Below are 15,131 nucleotides of genomic sequence, written 5' to 3' on the forward strand. Positions count from 1 at the left end.
TTTGCAGAAAACAGGTGAACTTAACACTTGTGATGAATTGGTGCAATTAACCTGCTTACTCATGAGCTGATTTCAGTTGTCTTATATGTATGACATTACATATACATAAGATCTGAATGTTTGTCATCCTTCATGTACCTGCAGTGTTTTTTTTTTTATTTTTCCCTCTAAAGTACAGGAAACAATCAGGTGGTTGCAAATGTGCTTTTAAAAAAATATCTCCTCCTGTGTTTGAACACTAATATCTTTCTCTTACTTATCTTTTATAGTCTTGCATTTCTACTGGCGAAGTCATTTTACTTTAAAAGGTTCTGCTGGGGAAGCAACACAGCTGGGATTTCATCCTTACATCCCACAGTGTGATGGCCTGGGAAACTGGGAGCCTACTCAGTGCTATGAGAGCACAGGTGAGCAGTCATTAGCAAAATACTCCGAGTTGTCTGAGCAAAGAAAAACTAAGTAGAATTCTAATAAAATGGAAAACCTGTATTCTTGTGGCCCAATCAAAGAGACGTGAATTGGGTAGGTGGACTACAAGATGGGTGGAAAACTGAATGAAGGAAGTCGCTGAAAGAGCATTTCATAGGGACACAAACGTCAGTGATTCAAAGATTGCTCTCAGCTAGTAGTGTTCTTCAGGGGTAAATTCAGGGACTCATTGTTCGATGTCTCCATTAATGACCTGGACAATGAGATGGGATGCACTCTCAACAAGTTTGTGGATGATACCAAATTGCCGGGAGCAGATGATATGCTGGATGATAGGGCTGCTATGTAAAGCTTCTACATTCTCATTTTCATCACTGCTTTCAAATGCAGTTCAGCTATCTCTGAATAACAGAGCTAATTATGACTTAGATTTACTGCCTCTTTTTATAGTGCTACTGAACATCAAAATCTTCCCAGAACCCACCAACTTTAGAAGGAATACTGCAACAGAACATCTTAAAATAAGGCTGTTTTTCCTTCCCTGGCAGGTCATTGCTGGTGTGTGGATGAAAGAGGGCGCTATGTCACGGATTCTTTGATCTCACGCTCAGTAGAACTCCCCAACTGTAAGTTGTTTTTATTCCCTAAATTTCTGCCTTTATTCTTACAGATTTTAATCTTTATTGAAAATTCTATTGTCATATGATATGATGCAAGCTTTGATTTTAACCTTTGTAAGAAAAGAGAAAGTAGTTTTAGGCTTATTTTGCCTCAAATTTATTTTATTTCTGCTTTTGGCTTAAATCTTGTGGGAATGGACTCTCTACTGCTATTACCAAACACCGACCTGGTGTTCCCTGCCTGACACTGCAGCATAGCCTAATGGAGATGTGTAAAGGAGCTAGGGGTGCACCTCTTATCTCTACGTTAGGTTTGAAGACTTGGCTATGTTTTAGCACACCTATATGTTTTTTCCTCTTACAGGCCAGACATCATGTCAGCGATCTCGAGCCAATGCCTTAATTTCCAGCTGGAGACAGAGTGGTTCGAAGCTCAATGCTACTACAATGGATCTATTCATCCCCTACTGCCTTGAGGTGATTTAACATGATTGAGGGAAGAAGAAACAGAACTTCCTTCATTTTGCTTATACGGTGTCAAAGGCCTGTACAGTTCCAGTCTGTGTTCCTTACGTATCCCTTATGCGTTCATATTAACCTGAAACAAAGGAGTACAACAAAACAGAAAGCAAGTGTTTCCCTCCGTAAAGCAGAATTTAAGTAGCTCTGAGGCAAAGACCAAGACCAGAAGCTCAGTCTTTGCACACATTTCCCTCATACAAGATGACTGTACTTATTTCTTATGTAGGGCAAGGATTAAAAGGCACAACTTAATTGACTGCCTTTTGAGGAGAAACCTTTTCTTCCCGTGCTATCAGAAAATATTAGGTTGGGAGGGACTTAGATACAGCTATCCCAAAATAGGGTCTATGATGCTCCCGACGGACATTGCAGTGAGGGGGTGGGGGGAATGGAGCTTTGAGATTGACTTTGAGAATGCCATGTCAAATAATTTCAAATAGGGTTATGTCAGAACCTCATCTCATTGTACTGTTTCTTTCTGTGTATTAAATTAGACAGGCTATATCTGAATATTTTTTATTTGTCTAGTCAACATGTTGTATTAGTACACAAATGTAAATATAATCCAAAGTATATATTTTAACCAAGTAGGGATATTGACTCTAGTATGCTTGCACATAAAAGACTTTGCTCTGCAATAACCTGCAATGAATTCATCTCAGACAGGAGAATATGCTGTGCTACAGAGATCCTATGCAGATGTTTGGTGTGTAGATCCTGCGTCAGGAGAAGTATTTCAGCGTGCCAGCGAGGATTCAGACGGCAGCCCTGAGTGTAAGTAACGCTTTACCCACAGCCTGTGACACCAGTGGTAATGTCCCATGCTTTGCGTCACGTTTGCTTTTCTTTTCAGAATGCTGCTCGTGAAAATTGTGGAGGCTTTCAGTTTAATTCCTCAGAGATATGGTGTATACGAGAATGTTACCTTTGAAAGGATAGCTAGAAACAGTTACCCTTTGCTTTCTCTTCTTTACCTTGATATTCTTACCACCGCAGAAAACTCTTTGGGCTCGTGAATGAATTTTCTAAGGTAGTGAATCCTGAACTGTGGGAACTGGGCGGTGTGCAGTCAGTGAGTCCATTTTATATGGCCCACAGCAGCTCCATGGAGTGAAATTAAATCTGTATTATCTTTATAGTGTCTTCAAAGACACATGGTGCAGGAAGCGTTGAGGTCTCAGAGAGGGTTGATCAAAAAGCTTCTGAATCCCTGCTCTGAGGAACTGGGGATGCCCTATTCTCATCTCTGGCTCTGTTTGTATTTGAATGGCAGAGTCAACTGTTCTTTATTTCAGTTCGGTGTGCTTCCTTTCACCTTGACTGAGCTGCAATTAAACAGGTAGCCCTGCTGAGAAATCAGGCCTGCTCTCCTGCTTTCGTATGGCTCTCTGAGCCATCAAGGCCATGTCTGTACTGACTCATCGTGTCTATTTGACCTTGGGTTAGCTGATGTGGCACAGCTTGCGCTTGTATGGCTATGCTGTCTTCCTCAAACAAATGAGCTGTCCCATACTTGTTGGGGACATTCCTTGGCCCATTATAACTGCCACTCTTTGTGAGACAGCCAAAAGGCCAAGGCCATCAGGGCTGTTGTTTTTTAAACAGTATGGATAGGACAATGTTTAAGTCCATATCCTGGCCCTGTCTGTTCAGCGGTGCAGACGCCCCAAGAGTCTGCGGCTTTATTTCTTTAGTTCCTAAGCTAGTCCTTAAGCTTTAGCTCTTAAGATACTGATTTTCTGCTCTACTTCTCCCATAGGAAATTTGGGGGAATAACCTCCTGGCTTCAGACAGGCCGCCTGCCAGGACATTTACAGCAGAGTAGATAATTATTAAGGAGAAGATAATGAGTTAGATGGCACCTTGATCAGACCCAACATGTCTACCTTCCTCTTCTTATATACGGCCTAATGATAGAAGTCTGGCAGACTTGATAGTGGATAAGTAACTCCACGCTTGCTAAAGCATTTGGTATTGTGCACTGGTTCTCTGAATCATTACACAGGTTTGCAAGCTTGCTCTGACCCTTGTGGATGAACAAAACTAGTAAGAACTGACTTGAAAGTTTGTCCCAAGCTAGGATTGAACTCATTGGATCTACTTGTGTGCGATGGCTCTTCAAGCATGTGTCTCTTTGTTTTCAAGGTGTTAAACTGGAATGCTTTGACTATTTCTAAATGTAAACAATAATAGTATTAAAACCTAATGGCCTTGCTCAGAAATTCTTATTAAAGAGATGAAATTCATGTTTACTTTAAAGCGTTAGCATCTAACTTATACATAGTCAAATTTATGACAAGAAAGGATTCCATTAACTTAAAATAAATATCAATATCATATTTTATACCTCTCTCCTATTTACTTGGTGCAAATTCATATAATCTGCACTTTAGCCTTTTAGAAGGATATGTGTATTTTCTAGTGGAGGTAAAATTCCACACATTCTACCCTGATTCAGACTTAATTACAGTTTCATGACCACTCAGCTTTCTTCCTTATGCAGAAGCAGCCTGATAGCAGTATTGTTGCAGAGAATTCTGCACGTTATTGTAGTTCATTTTTTGCAGGTGATCAGCTGGTTGTCTTCTGTTCTGGATCTTACAATTAATTTCTCTCTTTAAGGTCCTAGTTTCTGTAACATGCTGAAGTCCAGAACTAGTTTACGAGAAGCTGGCAAAGGCTACATCCCACAATGTGAAGGGGAAGATGGGATATTCTCGCCCATGCAGTGCAGTCAGGACCAAGAAAGCTGCTGGTGTGTCTTTGACAATGGAGAAGAGGTGCCGGGGACACGAGTTAGCGGAGGAAGACCTGCATGTGAAAGTGAGTTGCTATTCGAGGCAAACTGCTTCCGGTCAAGTTCAGCTCTGGAACTGGATCCAGATCGTAACTTTCTCTAACATTTGGCTGTATTACGACTTAAATTTCTTTGTTCAGATAGAGATTTTTACTTGAGTTGTATGGTTATCTTTGTATTACAACAGTATTTCTGAGATTTCAAACCCACCTGGGCATGATGTCCAGTTTTCTTCAGGGTTCAAGTGCTGCATCAGGGAGAAAGGGGCAGGGAAATGGTTCATTGATTTAGGAACCAATTTTATAAGTAAGAAAAAGTTGGAGCAGTTGAGCTATTAAACGTAACTGAAAAGTCAATGTGAACATTTTGCCACAGACTTGAACCTGGTCCAGTGTGAGCTGGCTGTGGGATTAAAAGCTATTCAAGTGACTAAAATAAAATTTTAAAAATGTATGTTTCTGCCATTCCTATTCTTGGCTTATGACCAGAATTATGAAAAGGTTGTGCCAAAACACTACATATATCCACAGAGTATTTTCTGCATGACCGCAGCTGTGAAGAACAGGAAGTCGGTCATGATTTCCAGCATGATATCCAAATGGGAGAGATCTGGATAAATTTAATTTCCAGTAGCGTTTGTAGATATCCCTCCCTCGAACCCCTCATCACTGAAGAGAAGCAGAGCAAATTAAACTTTCTTCAGGGCTATGCTCCAAAGTGCAATGATTAATAGAAACTGGAGGTGTGAAAAACCTTCAGCACCAGAGTTGGTGTCCCATCGTTGTTTCCACAGTTCTGTTGTTTTTTTTTAAATGAGGGCTGACAATAGATTTGAGAAAACTAGGCCACGTGAAAAGAAGTTGCTCAAGTTTCCCTTTGCAATTCTGGTAGTTAACCAACCAGATACCTGATTGTGTTAGCCCAGCTGTCTGTAATGCGTTTTAATCAAATGGGTAACTCCTCAATCCTCTTGGAAACCAACCTATAGCATGGTTTTTCTTGAACTTTCCTGTACCTCTAGAGAGTTACGCAGATGGGATTTTGTGGGAAGCCTCAAGGAGATCACACGATCGTATCTGCACCTTGCAGTGCAGTGTTGTATGGAGATACCCAACTCTGAACAAATTAGCTCCAGTGCTATAGCAGTGTGGCTGTGTGAGCCTAGCAGCTCTGAAGAGCTCTCTAGCTCTTCAGAGAAGCAGAGCTAATTAGTGTGACAAGTACTGTGCTGCTGCCATCCTGCTTTCAGGTTATGATCTAGTATCCCTGTGGGACACTGGACTCTGTAATCTGTATTTACCATCTTATTTGTACCAGCTGGAGGAACTCAACATGGCACATTGCACTCACTTCTGACTTTCTGATAGACTCTGAGGATGAATCAAGAAAAATGCAAGAGCTTCTAGTATGCCAGGGAAAAGTCAGAACTAGTCATAAATGCTAAGCCCTTGATTTGCTCCTGTTTCCATGAAAGCTCATTTTCTGGATGTCACCCTAAATTCTAAGAAATTTTTATGGAGTATGGTCTAAGAGAGGGTCTAGGTGTACCCTGAGATGAGCCGTAAGATGATTTATGTTTCACTTGCATGTCTGATATTTCTTGGGATCCTGTAATGCTGTACTTTTCTTAGTGGTAATAGTGACTGAATGATTAATGACCTTTTATTTTTAAAAGTCTGAGCTTAGAGGGATGTTAACTGATTTAAAAAAAATTAGTAGAAACAGAGCTTTACTGAGACATATGCTATTTTATGCATGGTGAGACTTAAGAAATACCATAGAAGATTTTTTTTATTTTTCCTCCCCTGGATTTTGGAAATAGAGTGGAACTTTCTCATACTAAACAATTTGGTTACAGAGCAAGGATAAAGAGGCAAAAGTTATTTTTCCCCTCAGTCTATCCAACTTATACCTCTAGTCCTGGGCACTACTAATAAGTGTTCTGGAAAAAGGAATGGGAGAAACTGTTTCAATATCTAGGGCGTGTTGTCTATCAGAGAAAAGCTGTTGTGGGAAAATACAATAAATTTATCCTCCAACTGCAGGACAGCTGTAAACAGCAAGTAATAACTTTATAGAGTGCCCAGTGCATACAATGAGGTTTTCATTAGATTAGATCCTATCTCCAATGGAAATGATTAACTTTCTGCAGTTGACATGCACCAGAGAAGTGATGCCAAGTATCCAAGTAGTCCCCACAGGCGCCTTCCATCCTCATGCCCACTTTCCACAACTCTGACAGAGAGAGCAGAGAGACCTTTCCAAAGAAGTTTCTGGAGGGAGTGGTTGGAAATGGAACGGAAAAGCTTTGGAAACACTTGTGAGAGAAGTATCAGCGTTCAGTATGATAGTGGCTCAGTCCAGCAGGACCAAGAAAATGGAGGAAGAAACGTAAGCATGGCAAAATGGTGCAGCTTGATAATGGTAGTATAGGAGGTGATTTTTGTAGAGGGGTTAAATGAGCAAATTACTGACTGAGTTGGCTGACTGATGAGAGACTTTTACTGAAACCTGTGAACCATACCAGGAAACCATCCATCACTTCTATGTTTTTTTGGCTGATTACTGCTCTAGTGTACACCACCAACTCTCTTTGGAACAGACAGTACCAGACTGTAGCAGCAAATGGCTGAGAGCAGATTTGACCTTCTGGACATGGGTATTAAAGCAATAAAAGAGACTGCAGAGTGATTTTTGTATACTTTTTATATAAAGAAATGTTAATAGAAATTGAACTTGATGTCATTTACATTGGCAAGAATAAGCATTGCTATCTCTTCTATAGTAATATCTTTTGATCCAGAATCTCAGGAGGTATATTACAAGTTTGTAAGGCAAGGATGCCACATTTCCATCTTAAATAAAGAGACTGGATCCAGAGTTACTGAGTGAGGAGAGGAGGAATGCAATGTCCCGTTTACAAAGTTATTCCAGAACACATGTTAAAAAGGACACTTGTAAAATAGTGTATGTTTGGTAAATGAGAGAGACTAGTTTAAGCATTTTAGTTAGACGTTGTAACGTCCAGGTTTGGAAAGCAAAAATGTGCTGTAGCACGATGGATCCCATATTTATTCTACCACATCTTAAGCTTTAACTGAAGTGACAGTTCAGTAGTTAGTCTGCACGAGCTCCATTAGAAGGGCAGAGAGAGACTGGTCAGATCTGAACCATCAGCAATGTCGGTCTTTCTTCAGTGACTAAGAGGCTGGAACTGATCTGGGCATAGGTGTTCGGAAAATGATCTATATGTACCAAACAAAGGATTTTTAGAATATGAAAACAGGTTTTTTTAATATCTATTTTTGAGGCAGTTGTTTTTTCTTTCCTCATACTTTGTAGCTCGAGAACTCTGAAGTGTTCATCTATTACATAATTTATTCAGTAATGAGACTGGCAATTGGCTAATGCTGAGTGAAGCAGTGGTTTTATACTGTTCAGAAGAAATTAACTGTTGTTGCAGTTAGCCTACTAACTGTCTTTTATAGCACACTAGTGGGATGAAATGACTGTAGTGATGCAGAGTGAGTCTGGATGCAGACTTCATACTCCAAAGCTGTATGTTACAGTTAGGGACCTGCTGGGTTACTAGAAATATACTGATGTTCCTGGAGATATCACAGTCATGAGTTCTTGGCCTTAAATTTTTCAAGCTCCACTCTAAAAAGAATTGTCTTTTTGGCCCTGCCTGTTCCCAGTGGATATCTTTTGTAGAGGTTCACTCTGCTGATGATTAGAAACCTTCTCATTTCCTGCTTAAATTTATTCATGACTGTTTTATACTTATCTGTTCTTATAAACGATGGGTGTAGCTTTCTGGACCCAATGCGTTACCCATCAAAGCCAATATGAGCCTTTTCATCAGCTTTAGTAAACTGAATCATGCTGACCTCAAACAGGATCCAAATTGATATCAGTGGGAAACGCACATAGAGTGCTGCCTAGGGTTTCCACTGTTAATGTGGGGATTATGAGGATGTTTTACTATGAATGCTTCATATACTAATACTAATATTGCCCCTTTTTCATTTTCCTAAAGGTCCCCAGTGTGCTTTGCCATTCGGTGCCTCATCTATTCTCAATGGAGCTATATTTTGTGAAAAAGTTTCCGGGCAAACTTCAAGCGTTCAGCAGTGTCAGCTAGTGTGTCGCCAAGGCTTCCGCAGCGCCCCTTCGAGCACGTCGTTTCAGTGTGATGTACAGCAGCGGCAGTGGGTCTTGGCCGCCCCGCTCCCTCAGGCCTGCCAGAGTACGTGTAAACTGCTATGGGTTGGGAAGGGCACAAAGCAAACATATATCCTAAAACCAACTTTCATCATGAAGCTGCTGTGTAAATTACAGCAGTAGGACAAAGCAATTATATTGGAGTTTCTAAGATAAGTCCTAGTAGATTAGTCCTATTTTTGGCCGTCATCAAGAGCAGCATCTCTGTCTGTTGGCTGACTCCTATGCCAGAAACAGTCCCACTTTTCTGAAATAATATAGTTATAAATAGACATTCAATCTATATGCAGATTTTTCTTTGTGAGTTAAAAGATGCTGGCACCATGAAATGATTCTGATGGAACCACTTAGTCCTGGAAGAACAGATGAGCGCCAGATGTTTGAATTTGGCAGAACTTGACTGTTTACTCACATAATCAAGTCGCTATTACTTCTGCATCTTTTTGCAGCAATCTGTTCTTTAGGATTGCTGCAGTCTTCATTGGCCGTTTTGTGGTATTTTTCAAACTCATTTTCTTTTAAGAATAAAAAACCCTTCAAATGTTGGAAGAATGAATTGTCTATTCAGAGCTCATGTGGTCAGGTATTAATATTGGCCTTTTCAATTATTTTGAATAGAGATAAGTTCTGATCAAAACAGCAGTTCTTAGCACTATTGAACTCTGAGAAATACAGATCTTGATATCAAATTTGCAGCTACTCTTCATCTCGCATTCTGGAATCCCCTGTATTCAAGCATTTCTAATGTATTGCCAGTCTTCTCTTATAAATGTAGTCAATTTTAAACTTCAGATTTCAGTGTGACACTTTTGTCTGTCCTTTAATCATGTTTGCTACGTCTCTCTATCTTGTTCTGAAGTAAATTTAGTATTTGCCTGATGGCAGGTAAGTAACTACTTATAAGACTAGAGGGAAACACGTAACAGTCTAATACAAGCTTCCATTTAATGCTTCCCTCAGTAACTTGTGTTTGAAATAGAGCATGACTTTAAGGACAGATGGAATAAAATAAAAAATAATAATAATTTTAAAAAAAAACAACGCAATTGATGATGACTGAATGAACTTTATAGTAACGGAGAATTTGCCACAGCACTGAGTGATTTGTTCTAATGGATAATTACCCACACTATTAAAAATCGTATCTCCTGTTCCTTATGTGTGTACCTACAGAGTGTTGTCAAGTCAGCTCCTAGCTACTCTCTGATAAACTAAACAGATAGTGGTCTGTGGGCCTTTTGGGAAGAAGCAGGCTGCCCAGTCCTTTGGTCGTTCCCACTGCTCTTGCTGCAATGCCCTGTGTTTCCCCGGCACGTGTTTTGGGGGCTGTGGCCTGGGTGTTGTATTCCAGCACTGACAACGATACACAGTGCAGCGTGTGTCTATGGGAGAGGTGGGTGAGAGAGAGCTCTGCCAGTTCCCCAGGCTGCTGGCAAAAGGTCCAGCTGGAGCCATTTGGAGGCTGCGTGACAGCCTTAGTGTGGTGCTGAATCTGAGATAACAAACCCTCCAAGGAGCCTGGGATCAGCATAATTCCTGTGGAGTCTGGAAAGTTATACTTTTCCTCTGGCTAAGTAATTCGCTCTTTTTATGTTGTCCGTAGAGGTACTATGACATCTCTTGTTCATTTGGTTGTCTGCTAGAACATCACATCTTTATTCCCCACGGGTTTTTCAGAGTTATTGTTTTCAGGGCAGCCTTCATCCTTTAACAATGAATTAGGTTTTTTGCAGTTTTTGTTTGTTTGTTTCCCGTAAGTGTATAGGCATTTTTTTTTTTTTTGTCTCTGGTATGCTAAGCTATTCATACTGCTCTGTATCAGTGATGCAGTCTTTTTGTTATTTACAGCATCCACAAGGCTGGTGTCATCTGCAGAGCCTGCTAGCGTGTTTTCTTCTGTCAAAACGTTGGCAGAAAAGTTAGCAAATATGGCGCTTAGAATTGACTCTTTCTGACTTCACAAGACAGACAGCTGTTCAGTTATGACCTTGCTTAGATTTTCATTTCGAGACTCGTTAGCTCATAGGTTTCTTGTTTATCTGTGTGCCATGCTGAATTGCATCGCTCTGGTTTTCCATCAAAAATCACAAGACACTTGTCAATGTCCATGCCAACACCATTCTTATTCAATCGATTTTACCTCCTGAAACTATGGGAGCTATGTTTTTGAAAGTCCATGCTGAACTGGTATTAATTATTCTAACCGCATTTAATTGCTTTATTAGCAGAGTCCTGTATCACCTCTTCTATTATTTTGTCTGAGAGAAGTGAAAGTTGACAGGTCAATAATTCCTGTCTTCCTATTTCTTTTCCAAGTATTGACATAAGCTCAGCTTTCATCTAGTTCTCTGGAAATTCCCATCTGCCAAGACTTACTAAAAATCATCATTAATGATCCAGATTGTTCCTTGTCCTTCTGTTAGTTAGTGTTCCACTGCAAAATACCTCTTCATTATTATGTAACTGCATTGTCTGGCTTTTCCCCTAATGCAAAGCATAAATATTTATCAAGCACTTCTGTTACTGCTTATTATTTATTACTGACAAGTCTACTGCTCCCGTCTAGTGACAGGGAGATACTATTGATGCAAAATCAAAATTCAGATCGATGTCATCTTTTCCCTAAAGAAACTTTGAAAGTTAGTGTCTACATTAAATAAGCTAATAGTTGCCCTTTCCACTTATTTTTTAGAGCTGCAGTTATTTCAGACAGTCCAAGCTCAAACACACTTTCAGCTACTACTACCTCCTCAGAAGACGTGCAGTTCTGACTACTCGGGATTACTCCAGGCCTTCCAGATTTTTATTTTAGATGAGATGAAGGCTCGTGGTTTCTGTCACCTCCAGGTAATTTCAATTCCTTATTCCCTCTTAGTTAAGAAGGGGATGGGGGGAAGAGGGAGGGAACTGAACTTTACGTCTACAAAAGAAAGGGAAGACAAGAAGACACTATGAAATCTGTTAGGATTGGCAGCACTCTGATATGGATGACTGGGAAAATAGGGTGCTGGGACTCACTATCCTCACATCAGCAGATAAGTTTAGTTGTAGCGGTAGAAGCCATACTATATCAGTCCAATATTTATTCAAAATATGTTTTGATGGAAGTAAATGGTTGAATTTGACTCAAAGTGATGAACGTTTTGATTACTCTTGCAGTAATTAAATGACCTGCTAAAAATACATTTTCCTAGATCTACCTCTGTTTTTTGGGGCCCTTTTGAAAACACCGCTTCTTATTAAGCGTATGCCTTGAGCAGAGCAGTGCAAGTAAATATGAAAAGGCAGGAACGAGAAGGTTCCAAGGTTCGCTAACCTTACTTCCCCATAACTTTGAATTCAAGGTAAATGCTTTTGGAAATACCAGGTCAGTTTCTGTCTGCGACGACTCCACGGTGTACGTGGAATGCCTGAGCACGGACCGCCTAGGGGTGAACGTCACCTGGAAGGCTCCGCTAGGAAACATCCCTGCCACTTCGCTCCCTGACTTGCATGATATTGGTAGGTTTTTCCTCTGATGTTTCTGGGAATGAAGCCTGATTTGCTTTAAATTATTTTACTTCCTTCTGTCTGCTTTTCGGAGATGCTAACAAGGTAGCATAGATGCTCACTGGAAGTCTTATAACACTGGAGTTGTGTTTTAGAGCCTTCAGCATTGATGTATGTCTGTTTTCAGGCTGTAACGACACAGTGGAAAGGAGCTACAATCAGGTGTTGCTTTCAGATAGGGACTCCCTCTCCCAGCTTCCCTAACTGACATCAAAATTACTTTATTGGGCTTGAGCAAGACTGTCCCAAGTGTTAGTTTCCTGGTAGGGAAAAAGATTGTGTTACTTATTGAGTTGGACTTGGGGTAACCACAATTCACACTTATTGCCAAAAATATAACTAATTTCTTCCAAGTTTGTTTTTTCTTTTCTTCTTCTATTTATTATGCTACCTTCAACACTAAAGTGACCCTTTATCTTAGAAGTCATAGAGCAAGTACACAGAGTCCGCTGACTGGTAGATCTTCGCTGTGGTTTCCAAGCAAGTTAGAGATAGTATAACAAACTTCTTCCAAAGCAGTCTGTTTCCTATATTAAAACAAGAACTACAGGATATATCCCAAGTTCAAACACCGTCTGTGCTAACGTTTCTCTAGTTTTATGGTTCTGTAATGAAGTTCCCAGCACTAAATATAAATACCTCTGCCTGCACATGTTCCTCCCTTTAATTTTGGGATGTGGAAACGTGCGCCCTACAGCAGTTTTTGCCTGATCAGAATTGAGTTCAAAAGTCTTCAGAACTTGAGCAGTGGGTGTAGTGGTTGTGTGGTTACTGGCTCTATGACCTGTTTATGTTTACATCTATTCAGTTGCTTCAATTATAAGGGAAACATGAATATTAAGTGGTTTGTAGAAGGTGGATCAAAGTATGAGTGTGTTTGTTTCTATGTTAAAGTTTACTTTAGAAAATGTTTTGCGTCAAGGTCATTACATTTTTGACCCTCTCCACGCTATAATTTTCCTCTAGTACTGAAATTGCTTTTCAGGGAATGACTGTATGCTGTAAGAAGAGGCAGTATGAGACTAGTCTGAGCAGATCAGGCAACTGATGTGCTGCTCCCAGTGGGCTGTGAACCTGCTATCTTTATACCCTCAGCACCATCAATCTCCATTATATTCTAAAGCAGCTTTGGGTCTTTCTAGCTGAGGTATTTTCTGCATCATCACTGGTATGTTTACATATTGACTGTGCAAAATGGCTCCCTAATTTGAAAATCAACATTATGAAAATAGCTTTATTCTTTCTCTAGCTACTTTATGGGTAAGTGGGAAGTCTTGCTTTTGTCCTCTGAAGTAGCTGAGATGATAAATGCTAAACAGAAACACAACGTGCATATGTTCCCAATGAATAATAGCCTCAGATCCAAACTACTCATGAATGCTTTATTACTTTTTTTCTTACAGACATTTCCATGTATTAAATCTTGAGGCTGTGCAAATCCCTTCCTGAAGGAGCTTATACCATTTGGCTTTGTAGCTTAGATCCCAGGCCTAAAATATGGAGGAACACTTGTGGCACTTTCTCCCTTTCCTGTTCAACAGGCAAAAATACTAATGACTATTAAAAGGATCTTTTGCTGGCTGAACATTTAGTAAACAGGTTCCGTTAGTGAGACTGAGTGAGATCAATGCCTGTTTTATAAACAGGGGTATGTAAAGATATTTTAAGCATTGTGCCCTAAATATTCGTAAAAGAAAAAAAAGATTTGCTTTTTTTTTTTTTTTTACTTTTCTTTTCTTCCTTCTGCTTTCTGATTTGGCCAATAAAAACTCTAGACAACGGCCTGATCCTTTTACTGTGGGAATCAATGTTTCATTCAACAGCAGTAAACCCTAGATCAGACTTTTTCCCACTGTAGAACATGAGGATATTTGGAGGATATTTCTATATGTGAAAAGATGCCCTGTCACCCCAGAAGTCCACGTCCCTAAAGGTATAGCAGACTCTGGATGAATGCCTTACAAGAAATCTCCTCAGCCCTAGAGGACTTCCAGTAAATTTAACAAAGTGCGAGATATGTGGTAGTTTGAATTGCTAAAATTATGCAGCAAAACAGAAATAAACCCAGGAAAGGACAATGCTATCTGCATGGCTGATACGTGCTGAGCATGCTGAGGGTCCTGGGAAGCTCATCGTGGATCTGAAGCCAGACACCATGTCAGCAGGGAGTTGCGACCCCAAGCTGGTCAGCCGTGTTGAAAGCACTGAACTGAGGCAGCTGTGCTGCTTCTGGGACCCGAGGATGTGTTTTCTTTTTCAATGCCGGTGGCTGCTGTGTAAGACATACCCAGTCCTTTGTGGCTGTGACAGCCAGCATGACACTGAATTGTTCGGGGTTGAGACATTTCAAGTTTCCTGAGACTGCCAGCCTATTTGATGGATGATGCTGAGTTTTCACTTGCAATATATGAATATGTAGGTTGGAATTACACACCTGTTTGCATACTCTATGTGTAAAGGATAGTATACACACGTAGATACATTGTGTGGTTATATAGCAGTCAAATACATATGATAGAGTTAAGAACTTTTTTGACATAGGGAAAAATTTTAACTAAAGGAAATTCAGCAGACCAAGGTGGATTCTTACTGATTTTGTTATTTGCTTCTTTTCTACATGTGAATTCCCTCCACTGTCATTTCAAGATTGTTTTTTCTTCTGCTACAGCTAGTTACTAGACAATTCAGAAGGATACTTGCCTGTATAAAAGGCTAATCTGCTTATTCCTGCTTTCAATTATGAGATGATTTTTGGCAAAAACATTTGCAAAGTGTTATTGGTTCTGTGACAATCTCCAATTACTTCCTCGTGAGCTAAGTATTATTTTGGCCTGGGGCTGAACAAAACTAAATATTTTATTGCTTACATTGTGCTTCAGTGCAGCAGAAGGATAGGCTGGTGAAAGCTAAAGGAGACAGAATATTAAGAATATAGGGACACAGCTATCAGCTTTAACATAAGGTCTGTTCACTTCTTTAGCCCATAAATG

The 15,131-nt window shown here is 40.1% G+C and overlaps 1 protein-coding gene across 1 annotated transcript in view; it reads left to right on the forward strand.

Annotated features, from left to right (window-relative positions):
- TG (thyroglobulin) overlaps window positions 1–15,131 on the forward strand; it is a 167,560-nt gene that overhangs the window by 20,999 nt on the left and 131,430 nt on the right. The window contains exons 12-19 of the mRNA XM_068933768.1: window positions 270–407; window positions 978–1,055; window positions 1,414–1,526; window positions 2,234–2,345; window positions 4,194–4,394; window positions 8,408–8,617; window positions 11,285–11,439; window positions 11,937–12,093. Of these exons, the coding sequence (XP_068789869.1) occupies window positions 270–407; window positions 978–1,055; window positions 1,414–1,526; window positions 2,234–2,345; window positions 4,194–4,394; window positions 8,408–8,617; window positions 11,285–11,439; window positions 11,937–12,093 (1,164 nt within the window). The remainder of the gene's footprint in view (window positions 1–269; window positions 408–977; window positions 1,056–1,413; window positions 1,527–2,233; window positions 2,346–4,193; window positions 4,395–8,407; window positions 8,618–11,284; window positions 11,440–11,936; window positions 12,094–15,131) is intronic.

The sequence above is a fragment of the Struthio camelus genome, chromosome 2 (assembly GCF_040807025.1).
Source record: "Struthio camelus isolate bStrCam1 chromosome 2, bStrCam1.hap1, whole genome shotgun sequence".
NCBI classification, from domain to species: domain Eukaryota; kingdom Metazoa; phylum Chordata; class Aves; order Struthioniformes; family Struthionidae; genus Struthio; species Struthio camelus.